This window comes from Babylonia areolata, chromosome 1 (assembly GCF_041734735.1).
Source record: "Babylonia areolata isolate BAREFJ2019XMU chromosome 1, ASM4173473v1, whole genome shotgun sequence".
Lineage (NCBI taxonomy): Eukaryota > Metazoa > Mollusca > Gastropoda > Neogastropoda > Buccinidae > Babylonia > Babylonia areolata.
Genome location: NC_134876.1, coordinates 45511760 through 45524009, shown reverse-complemented (window position 1 = coordinate 45524009; position 12250 = coordinate 45511760). Strand labels below are relative to the sequence as shown.

The 12250-nt window shown below is 40.5% G+C and overlaps 1 protein-coding gene across 1 annotated transcript in view; it reads left to right on the top strand.

Annotated features, from left to right (window-relative positions):
* The window catches only part of LOC143283449 (voltage-dependent T-type calcium channel subunit alpha-1I-like), an 87540-nt gene that overhangs the window by 55482 nt on the left and 19808 nt on the right, over positions 1-12250 (top strand). The window contains exons 24-30 of the mRNA XM_076589689.1: positions 937-1026; positions 4092-4329; positions 8554-8705; positions 9497-9737; positions 10584-10733; positions 11263-11384; positions 12060-12215. Of these exons, the coding sequence (XP_076445804.1) occupies positions 937-1026; positions 4092-4329; positions 8554-8705; positions 9497-9737; positions 10584-10733; positions 11263-11384; positions 12060-12215 (1149 nt within the window). The remainder of the gene's footprint in view (positions 1-936; positions 1027-4091; positions 4330-8553; positions 8706-9496; positions 9738-10583; positions 10734-11262; positions 11385-12059; positions 12216-12250) is intronic.

Sequence of the window (12250 nt, the reverse complement as noted above, 5' to 3'; positions counted from 1 at the left end):
GTCATGCACCATACACTTTCATCATCATGCAGCTTCATTGGTTTTAACTTTACTGTTGTTCGTCCAGTGGTGGCTTTTCTTACTGTTTGAGAGAAAGATGGACGGAGAATTGGAGAGAGTCCGTGTGCTTGCATACGTTAGGATTTGTTGTCTGGGTGGTTGCAAACGCGAAGAGAGATAGATAGTGTGTGCATGTGTATGTCTGTGCGTGTGTGTGTGTGTGACAGCTGTTCCCAGAATCATGCAGGCTCAACTTTGTTGCCGGTGATGGAACTGTTGGCTGTTTGTGATGCCCTGTTTTTATGTTTCAGTCTGTTTGTGGTGCCCTGCGTTAGTCTGTTTGTGGTGCCCTGTTTTCAGTCTGTTTGTGGTGTGTTCAGTCTGTTTGTGGTGCCCTGTTTTCAGGCTGTGGCTGTTTCTGTGCCCAGTCCAGTTTTCAGGCTGTGGCTGTTTGTGGTGCCCTGTGTTCAATCTCCTTGTGGTGCCCTGTTTTCAGTCTGTTTGTGGTGTGTTCAGACTGTTTGTGTGTTCAGACTGTTTGTGGTGTGTTCAGTCTGTTTGTGGTGCCCTGTGTTCAGTCTGTTTGTGGTGCCCTGCGTTCTTTCAGGCTGTTTGTGGTGCCCTGCGTTCTTTCAGTCTGTTTGTGGTGCCCTGTGTTCAGGCTGTTTGTGGTGCCCTGTGTTCAGTCTGTTTGTGGTGCCCTGTGTTCAGTCTGTTTGTGGTGTGTTCAGTCTGTTTGTGGTGCCCTGTGTTCAGTCTGTTTGTGGTGTGTTCAGTCTGTTTGTGGTGCCCTGTGTTCAGTCTGTTTGTGGTGCCCTGCGTTCTTTCAGGCCATTTGTGGTGCCCTGCCTTCTTTCAGTCTGTTTGCGGTGCCTTGTGTTCAGTCTGTTTGTGGTGCCCTGTGTTCAGTCTGTTTGTGGTGCCCTGTTTTTTCAGGCTCTGATGGCGCTCTTCGTGCTGGCCTCCAAGGACGGCTGGGTGCAGATCATGTACACAGGGCTGGATGCTGTGGGCGTCGACCAGCAGGTCAGACCGTGGATTGGCTACGTGTCTGTAGTTGTTCAAACTCCAATGCCGGGTGGCATAATGACAATCAGTTTTTACATAGCGCTATATCTTGTGCAGAGGAGAAATCAAAGCACATGGGCGATCTTAACAGAGCTAAGTTTGCTCAGCATAAAGTCCACTCCTAACTCAACGGTAATTCCTTAGACTTTGGAACGTTTTTAACGCTAAGGAAACTTGCGACCCAACCCAGAGAATGTTTTGCAGATTTTTGTTGTTGTTTTTTTCAGTTTAATTTGGATATTAGCTGAACACAAACACCACGGCACTTTTTGTGTTTGTTTGGTTTGGGTTTTCCAGTACGGATGGAACATGTAAAGTTAGCTGAACACAAAAAAGTATCATCTCTTTTTTCGTCCTCTTGGATTTGGCTTTCAGTTTTGTGATGCAGATGATGGTATCGGGATGCAGTATCAGGAACTGAATTTTTGACTCACTTGTGTAAACAAAGTGAGTCTATGTTTTAACCCGGTGTTCGGTTGTCTGTGGGTGTGTGTGTGTCTGTGTGTCCGTGGTAAACTTTAACATTGACATTTTCTCTGCAAATACTTTGTCAGTTGACACCAAATTAGGCGTAAAAATAGGGAAAATTCAGTTCTTTCCAGTCATCTTGTTTAAAACAATATTGCACCTCTGGGATGGGCACACACAAAAATGAAGCCTAATTATATGTAAACTGCATTTACTGTTATATTTTTTGTATTCTCTAAGCTTGGCACTTTGATCTGATATTCTGACACAACAACAAGAGCAGTCATTATTATCATTTTTTGTTCAAACAGGAACTTCTTTTGCTAAGCATGGAAGTTTTATTTATTTTGCAAACGTTTTGGTGCAGTTAGTAAAAAAGGGAAATTACTCTGTAATTAATGCTAGGGGAGTTAATTTGCTTTAAACTGATCTTTCTCATCTTAAACATTACATTTTGAAATTATGCTCAATACATAAAAAGCTTATGTGTTTTACTCTCAGTGTACAGGGCTTTCACTATGTTCATTCACCCAAGTGGCCTTTTTCGGAAAATACTAAAATCAAGACGACGAGTGGACTTTACAGATCTGTTGGCTGAGCCCTGAAGGTCATGGGCAAAAATCAATTGCGTACACATATTTATACACATTCAAAGTGCGTGCTCATATTCTTCGCGAACGCGAACGACGCCATTTTGTTTCAAATTGTTGACCTGCCCGTTCAATCCTATATTCAATGGATAATACGCGATAACATGTGATGGAAATTTGGAGAAGGAGACTGTTAAATATTTATTCAGAGAAAGATTTGTGAACGTCTCATCACTTACTGGATTATGCCCCAAACTGCCATAACAAAAATCCACAGAATCAGTCGGAATTCACAGTTAAAAATTGTAAACCATGCGAGTTAATACTCTTGAACTGATCAGGATGAAACGAAAAAATTTCCAGTCTTGACTTTTCTCAAATGAAGTCCTTTTCACTTCTTACGACGTTTAGAAGTACGTGTACTTGGCTCTACATGTTATTAGTTTAACAAAATACTAAATTTTCATATCAACTTTAAAACTATAAAACTAGAATGAACATAAAAGAGAAATTGAATCGACCGTGTCGTACTACATTCCCGGTGGGTGAAACTAAACTTGTACATCTATCTAGATCTAGTGAAAACGGCTAAATGTTGCAGTGTGATTGCGGCGATAGCCATTAAAAAGATTTTTTTTTTTTTTTTTTTTTTCCCTTAAAGATTTTTTGAATGCCCAAGATACACCAGAATATGATTTAAACACCGTTCTCACTGCGAATACCGCAGTTGATTTATCGCCCTTTAAAAAAGTATGTTCAAATGTTAAATTTTAGAACGTCAATTAAGGAGCCACGATAGTGTCATGGATAAGGCAGTTTCTTCTCACCCGAACACGCGGGGTTCGAATCTGTTTAGGACTTTTTTTTCTTTTTTTCTTTTTAAACGCGAAGCTTTATAATAACAAATACAGAACACATTTTAACGATTAGATTTTTTTTTAAGTGTGTCACAAGTGAGTCTTGAAGGCCTTGCCTCTCTTGTTTAAGATATGTTTTCAAAGTATGTTTTATAGAAACCTATTCTATGATTTCGCTTTTATTAATTGTCAGGGTGGGTGGCTCTTTAGGAAAATATAAAATGAATATCATTGAATTAATCAAAATGTTATGAGCAAAGGGTGTTCTGGGGGTGTGGTGGTTTGTTAGCATGAGCTGAATCTGGCGCTGTAAGTTTTGTAAATGATGCAGGGCAGCAAATATCTGGTATATATCAGAACAAGTTCTTTCAAACACAGTAATAATTATTGTCTAAGTCTGTTGAAAATCTCTGATTTAGATTAATGTCACAAGCGGATATTGTTCTGTACACAAAAAAGACGTTTCTGTTTATTGTTGATGTGCTACGTTTTGTCAAACCGATTTCTCAGCGTGAAATTCAGGCTGCTTTGTTTGTTGTACTATCAGAGTAGATATTTCCACAGAATTCGGACAGAGACAATTCTTTAGTTCCTGTCGATTCTTTTTCTTGCGTTTATTGCATGCTGCACATAGGACTTCCGTCCCACACCCACACCATCACTTTAGGTCAAGTGAAGGGAGGCGGGGTTAGATATTCCGGTTTGTATATGGAAATCGAACTTGTTGACAGTCGCCTTCTAGTCGGGTGCATTGCTGCTAGGCCACCGCTTCACTCTGAAACTGACTTTAGCGTCTGTAAAGTATGACGTGGTCCTCTTCGCCCGTTACCATTGAGGATCAGTGTAAACAGCGGTACTGGTACGAACGTTCTCTATCTCTTATTGTTTGGGACACAAACGTGCAATTCTGAGGAATATAGTGTAATGTGTGTGTGTGTGTGTGTGTGTGTGTGTGTGTGTGTGTCGGTCTGCCTGCCTGTCAGTCTGTGCCTGTGTCTGTTTTTTTTTCGCTGATCTTCCTTTTATTTAACAATAATCCTGTCTTCATTTCACTGATTAAGCCAATCGTCTCAACAAACGAAGTTCGTTTTGATTTTCCTTTTTGCAGCCGAAGGAAAACTACAATGAATGGCGACTGCTCTACTTCATCTCCTTCCTCCTGCTGGTGGGCTTTTTTGTGCTGAACATGTTTGTCGGCGTGGTGGTGGAGAACTTCCATAAGTGCCGCGAGTCCCAGGAGAAGGAGGAGAGGGCCATGCGGGCTGCCAAGCGGCAGGGGAAGCTGGAGAAGAAACGAAAGAGTGAGCATGAGGACGCTAGCCCCACAGAATCTGGATCGGGTTCTGGTTGGTATTGTCTGCTGAGTCTGGCATCACATTAACAAGGCTTCATTCATATAATCTAGCTCGCTGTGTACATTAAATGTATACATATATGTAAATATATATATATATATAAGCTGCTTCTGTCATCAGTATATCTATCAAAAGTTTGCCATCGGCTGAACGTCAGTGTACATATGTATAATCGCTTTTATCATCGAGATCTTCCATACCGCATATTATCTATCTTGGGAGAAGGGGTGTTATAAAAGTGTACACACATGAACAAAAACGTGAAAATGGCATAAGATATTTGCAGAGGGGTGATTTTCTTGTATTTGCTTAAAGCAGAAGCACATAATCTAAAACCGTCTAATTCTGATGTGCAATTTCATGGGTGATCATTACCATTCATGTAAAGTTTGTCCATGGGCATAGTGTCATGAATATTACATTCTTTCGTGAAAATTCACTGTCACTATGTTGATATGTTAACTATGTGTGAAATCATCAATTAACAATAATATTATCTGCGGTAGACAGAAACATGAAATGGCGCAGGTATTTCAAAGCCTTGTTATGTGAAAGAACTAACTGTTTTGATTATTATTTTAAGTTCATTTTGGTTGATTAATGTGTAGTAGCAGACTTAGTAACTGTTTGCTAAACTTCTGTTTGCACGTCTTCATCACATCACCAGGCTTTTTTCTATGATTTTCATTGTGTAAGTGTTCGAGTTTATTTGATAGCATGGATTGGATCTTATTCGTGTTTTGTGATATTTTCAATTGCTCCTATGTTTCGTTCTACACGAATGAGTTTATTTTCTGCTTACGTAAACTTTCTTTTTATTTGATCTAATTTTGAAATGCTTGGTAATAACCATTTTCGTCATCTTAGGGTAATTTCATGAATTGGTTTTGCCCCATTTGTGTTTGTGATATGTCGCTATGTTTCTAAGCTCAGTCTCTCTCTTTTTAAAGTTTCTCCCTTTGTGAACTGCTTACTTGCTCACCCTTCAGTCTCCTCCAGTATTTAAATGTGTCTTATGAGTCTGCATAATCAGTTTGATGTCAGCAAGCGATTTTTCTTTGACGTGTTGTTAATACCTTTTCTTTCAACAGCCGTCATCTGCCAATTGTCATTGCTTTTGTGGGGGAAATCATGCGTGAGCATGTTTCAGTTGCCACCAGGTGAAGAGCTGGGCACCTTTCATTCACCAAGTAGGCTAGGCAAATGTTTGCATTTTCTCCTATTCGTGTGTGCTGTGCGCATATCTTCACCACCACAAACACAATATTCAAAATCCGTATTCAGTGACTTCACAAAGCTGATACATGTTCTGAAAAAGAAAGGGAAATATAATGCATGGAATGTCATTTCTGATTCATTTTTCATTCGGTGTGAGAACTTTTAAAGGTGGTTGGTACTTATTTAAGCAGTCTATTTTTTTACAACAAAGTTGTATGCTCAAGTTCTTGACGAAAACCCCGGCTTGCTCTTTTTTTCTCCTTTTTGTCTGTTTTTTTTTTTTTTTTTTCCTGTTTAGAGTGATTGTATTATTACTTTTCACCTGCTTTCACTGTATTCATGTATTGCCTTTAGACTTATTATCAGCGGTTGCAAACGTGTAGTGTGTTAGTATTTGTGTGATTGTATCAGTGTCTGAATTTCACTGTTTCCGTTTCATTCTTTCGTGTCAGATGCAATCGATCTTTTTCCTTGACGTTGTCGTGAATCATGCAGTTAATTGATTTTTTAATTCATTTGTCAGCTCACTGCTGACAGTAAATGCAGCATAGAATTGTGAATATAGACCACACACTCCACTGAAAAATGCAATAAAAGGAAGGCATGTTTATTTCACTACGCAAGCGATATTTGCGACAGACAGTGGATACTCTGTCATCTTTCACCATTTTTGTTTTGTCCAGTGGCTTGACAAAGCGCGTTGGGTTACGCTGCTGGTCAGGCATCTGCTTAGCATATGTGGTGTACCGTATGTGGATTTGTCCGAACGCAGTGACACCTCCTTAAAGCAACTTAACTTAACTTGCGTTTTGTGCTCTAGTCCACTGGAAATGGTAGTATTTACAGAGCAGCAGCAAAATATGTTTTCATGGTGTGTGTTCGACGATAGGTGCAACAAATTCAGCAGTGTGCAGAGTGTTTTGTGTTCGCAGACACAATAAAGGATCACACTGATGGATACTGACTGATTTTCGTTTTCTTAACGACACGCATTTCAGAAGACAAAAACCAGACTATCGTGCAAATAAATCAGTTTCTTCGCTGACATTAAATTCTAGATGTGACAACAGAACAATACATCGATTTAACTCGAATTGTAAATAATGATTACAGCATGGTATCATCTGTTGACAGCTTCAGTGAAACTCTTATAGATGGTTTCACTGTTTCAGAAAAGATTTGACTGAAGATGTTGAAATATGGGTGGATTTTGAGTGGTCTTGGAACACAGCTGGTATTATTTGATTGTTCCGTATGTTTCTTCTTCGGAAACAGCAAAACAAATCATGTTAACCTCAACCTCAAACTAGGTCATAAGGTGAGATGGACAGTTGTGAATGATTTTGTTTTAATTTACTGGTCAGCTTTTTCTTTGCAGAGAACTATGGCATCAGTAACTTTAGTTTACTTATTTAGATATTTTTCATTTCCTTTTGAGGAAATATTCAGTCTTTGACCATTGCAGTTATGTTGTTGTTGTTGTTTTTCTCGAGTTGACTCTTTAACTGGCACTGATTTTGTAGTGTAGAGATGCATGTTTCTTGGTGTTGTTTTCAGTTTTGATAACTCCCAATGCCAGACTCAGTGTGTTCGTTTTGTCGCAATTTGATGTGTCATGTCCTGTCTGCACACTGCCCACAGTTTCTCTGCCTTTGATAAAGGTTGGCAAGTTCGTCTTCTGCACGTCTTGACATCAATCATGTTCATGCATTGAAAACTGTCGTTGTCTTTATTCATTTCATGATTTTTTTCTTAAAGTTTTATCCATTTGTATTATCTGGTTTGTCGTCGAAAGTAATGGTAACGTGTTATTCCTTTTGTTTTCAATGCTTCAAATTCAGTATATAAAAAAAATGTCCGTGAAAGAACATCAAGATAAGATTCAATTACAGAAGTACCTAACAGATCGGTTGTTATTTCTACCGTCATCTTTATTCAATGGTGAAAACAAAATTCCTTGTTAAATGTTTAAATATTCATATTTTGATAAGGGTTAATCTTTTTTAAGTTTAGATTCATGCCATGAGTTTTGCTGAAAATACAATGTGTTTTCTTTGGCTCCCATTCTACAGTTGATTTCATTCGAAAAACGTTATCAGTGTGATGTTTAAGATGTTTTTGCGTATTTGTTTTTTTCGTGTTGTTTCAATGATCATCGCCGGTATCGTCAACATGAAACGTGCATCCATCATCATCCAATTCATGCTTTACAAAGCAGATCCTGAAATGTCCTTTCAGGCTGAACTGGAGGCTGGTTTCTTGACTGAGTTTCACGATAAGGAGTTACATTATTTAGTCTGAAATAATAGATGGCAGACATCACCATCATATCAGTACTATCAGCAACAACACGGTGGACATAGCTAGAGTCATACTGCACTGTCAGCACTGTCCACATTCCTGATATTTGCTTTCAATGTATCTATATTCTTCGGTTTGAGAAACCAGTGACTAGTTCTTTGAAAGAAATATTTTCACACGTTGGTTTTATTTTTCGCCGTACTATTCAGGCATTTTTACCAGTGTTAAAGTTCATTTTAACAAAAGCAGCCAACATACACATGCTACATTGGTGCATCTGTGTATATAAATGTATTTCATCTTTGTTTTGCCCTGTTTCTTCTCTCACGGCAAGCAAGTTGTGGACCTTTCTTTGTGGGCCGCTTCTGTAAATGTTCTTTTGGAATGGGTGGATGGTATTTACTCTAACGACTGGTCACCACCGGATAGCCACACTGAATTGTTGAATGATGTCTTTTCCCCGCCGAGATTTTATGTCTGGAATCCTGGCCTTCATTATCGATAGGATATTGTAGTCCTGTTTTTGCAATGAAAATTGTCAGTGTGTATGTCAGAAGGTGTTAATTTTGTAGATTTGCGTAACCACGATGTTGATGTGTTGCATGTTTGAATACCCCCTCGCCCCTACCTCCCCACCTCCCCAAGTCTTTTCATGGTTTGATTAGCACACTGACCGCAGTGCACTGGTTCGGACAGAGCTGCAAGAAGCACCGTACTGGTCACCATACTCCAGGCCCCGGCTGGTCATCCACACGGTCATCAGCAGCAAGTACTTTGACCTGGCCATCGCTGGGGTCATCGGCCTCAACGTCATCACCATGGCCATGGAGTACTACATGATGCCAGAGGTGGGTGGCGGGGTTTGTTTGTTGGTTGGTTTGTTTTGGTTTTTTTGTTGGTTTTTTTTGTTGCTTTTGTTGTGTGAGTATGCACGCGTGAGTGGGTGCGCACAAGTTCGCTGAACGTGGTCCATTTTTTACTTACTTGTGTTAACAGTAAGTCTATGCAATAACCAAGTGTCCGATTGTCTGTGAATGTGTGTCTGTCTGTCTGTCTGTATGCATGTCTGTGTGTCCGTGGCAAACTTTAACATTGTCATTTTCTCTGGAAAATCTCTGCCTGCCAATGCCATATTTGGATTAAACATAGTGTGAAAACAGTCTTCACAGTCATGCCAATAATATGTTGTAATTCTTCTGGATTAAGCTGTATTTCCGAATCAACAACTGTTGAGGATCCGAATCCAAAACATCACAAGTTATGGTTCAGTTTGAAGACGGCCTGACCTCATTTGTCTTGTCCTCAACTTTTTGTGCACATTGTATTGTGTGTGTGTGTGTGTGTGTGTGTGTGCCTGTCTGTGTGTGTGTGTGTGTGTGTGTGTGTGTGTGAGACAGAAGCTGCAGTTCGCCTTGAAGATCTTCAACTACTCCTTCACTTCTTGTGTGCACTCTGTAGTGTGTGCGTGTGTGTGTGTGTGTGTTTGTGCGTGTGTCTGTGTCTGTGTACAGGAGCAGCAACTCGCACTGAAGATCTTCAACGTCTTCATCAGCGTTCCTTAACTTTCCATGCACCATGTATTGTGTGTGTGTGTGTGTGTGTGTGTGTGTGTGTGTGTGTGTCTGCGCGTGTGTGACAGGAGCTGCAGTTCGCCCTGAAGATCTTCAACTACTTCTTCACCTGCGTCTTCATCCTGGAGGCGGTGATGAAGATCGTGGCCCTGGGCTTCGTGCGCTACATCCGTGACCGCTGGAACCAGCTGGACATGTTGATCGTCATCCTGTCCATTGTGGGCATCGTCCTGGAGGAGATGAGGACCAACGTCATCCCCATCAACCCCACCATCATCCGCGTCATGAGGGTGCTCAGGATCGCCAGGGGTTAGGGCTGTGGGGTCTGTGTGGGGGTGTTGGTGGTGTGTGTGGGGGTGTTGGTGGTTGTGTGGGGGGAGGGGTGGCTGTGTGTATGTGCGTGACTGCTTTTTCTGTATGTGCGTGACTGTTTTTTTCTGTTTTTATCACCAATTTCGTTTTATTTGTTGTTTGTATTTCAGTTTTTGGTGAATGATACCAGTGCTGTTACTTTATATCGTCTTTAACCCAGCATGGGTTAAAGGATTAAATATTCTTGAATCGTGTGTGTGTGTGTGTGTGTGTGTTGTGTGTGTCATCGTCATCATAATTAACATTGTTAAAATTATAATTATAAGCATCATCTGGGTGCCACCAGACGCAAATTTCCGTGTGTGTATATATGTTTGTGTGTGTGCGTGCGTGTGTGTGTGTGTGTGTATGTAAGCGTCTGTGTGCAATGAAAGAATAATAGCAATGATATCAATTACATACAAATAAAGAATGGTTGCAGAATCCCATTAATATCTGCACAAGTTTTCATCATCATCATCTCTATCATTAGTAATAGTAGTAATGGTGGCAGTAGCAGAAGTAGTAGTAGTAGTAGTATTGTGTTATATATATTATATATATATATATATATATATATATATATATATATATATATATAATATATACACAGAGAGAGAATACCTTATGTGACCAAAACATCCCCTGGCAAACAGATGTCCCTGAGCATAAAATAGGCTTCACACTTAAAAGGTAGAATTAACACTATCATGATGATGATGATGATGATTATCATAGTTTTAGCAGTAGTAGGAGCATGAGTAGCAGTATCATCATCATCATTGTTATGACCTATCCCCCCAGTGCTGAAGCTGCTGAAGATGGCCAAAGGGATCCGCGCCTTGCTGGACACAGTGATTCAGGCCCTGCCCCAGGTGGGCAACCTGGGTCTCCTCTTCTTCCTCCTCTTCTTCATCTTCGCTGCCTTGGGCGTCGAGCTCTTTGGTCGCCTTGGTGAGTGGGAAGAGCGCTGCTTGTGTGTGTGTTTAGTGTGTGTGTGTGTGTGTGTATGTGTTTATTGGTGTGTCTGTGTGTGTGTGCGTAAGTGTGTGTGTGTGTAAGTGTGCCAGTTTGTAGATTATAATAATTTGTCCGTGACAGCCCTGTAACAACAAAAACAATCTGTTCTGTTTAAAAAGTATCAAAACCAGAAACTACTTTGTTGGTTTTGAGTTTTAAATGTTCACTTTCGTTTCTGTTACCTTGCACATCAAACAAAACTTCAAAACAGTGATGGATAGTGATAGTAAGTGCTGGGGTGAAAAATCTGGAGCAGAAAGAACATTGATAGGTTTTATGTGTATGTTGCTCTGTGTGTGTGTGTGTGTGTGTGTGTGTGTGTGTGTGTGTGGTGTGTCCTATTTATATGTTTGTTTTTCTTTCTTCTGTGTTTCCATTGTGTAATGAAAATGTCATTAAAAATGTATTTCAAAAACGATTTTTGTTTTGATCAGTGCCGTCACTTCCCACGCTCTTCTTTCAGAATGCTCCCTGGAACACCCGTGTGTCGGCCTGAGTGAACACGCCCACTTCAAGAACTTTGGCATGGCTTTCCTGACTCTCTTTAGAGTTGCCACTGGCGACAACTGGAATGGCATCATGAAGGTCGAACATTGTCTGCTGCTTTAAATTATTTGTTTGTTTGTTTGTTTTCGCACATCCCAGGAGTGAAAACCGTCATTTAGGAGAGCGTATTGTAGTGTTAAGTTGACACAGGGTTTGTATTTTTTCATGTGGTGGATATGAGTAGTAAGTGTATTTTTTTTATGCATGCACAGCAGGCCAGACTGTGTAAAAATAGATTTGAAAGCTAGTTCCCTAATGTTTGATTTAGGTTTTCTGGTCATCATTCTTTACATGAAAGGCTGATGCATACGGTATCTCCCAATGACCATGGTCAACAGTAATTTCTAGGTACCTCATAGTTTGAGAATGGTGATCTTGGAAAGTGACAACAACAAAAAAAACTTGACCAGACTGATGAAAAAACATCATGCCTCCGGCGAATTGACGACATCATTTTTAAGCTCAAACCATAGCATGTGTCATTTGATGGTTTGCTAGAGGATTGAACCAAACCTACTTCTTCTTCTGCTGCTGTTGCTGCTGATGTTGCTGCTGCTGCTGCTTCTTCTTCTTCTTCTTCTTCTTCTTCTTTGCAACCTCCTCCTCTTCCTTCTTCTTCTTCTTGTTTGTTTGATTTTTATAGGTTTTGTTTCTTTGCTGGGGAGAGGGGGGGGGGCTAATACCATCATTAACACGGCCACATTTTGCCTTCAGGATACTCTGAGAGAGGACTGCAACCGCGCTGACGACTGTGTGAGGAACTGCTGCGTCAGCCCAGTCATCGCCCCGGTCTACTTCGTGGTGTTCGTGCTGATGGCCCAGTTTGTCCTGGTCAACGTGGTGGTTGCCGTCCTCATGAAACACCTGGAGGTCAGTGTTCTCCCTCTCATCCCCCTGCCCTTCGC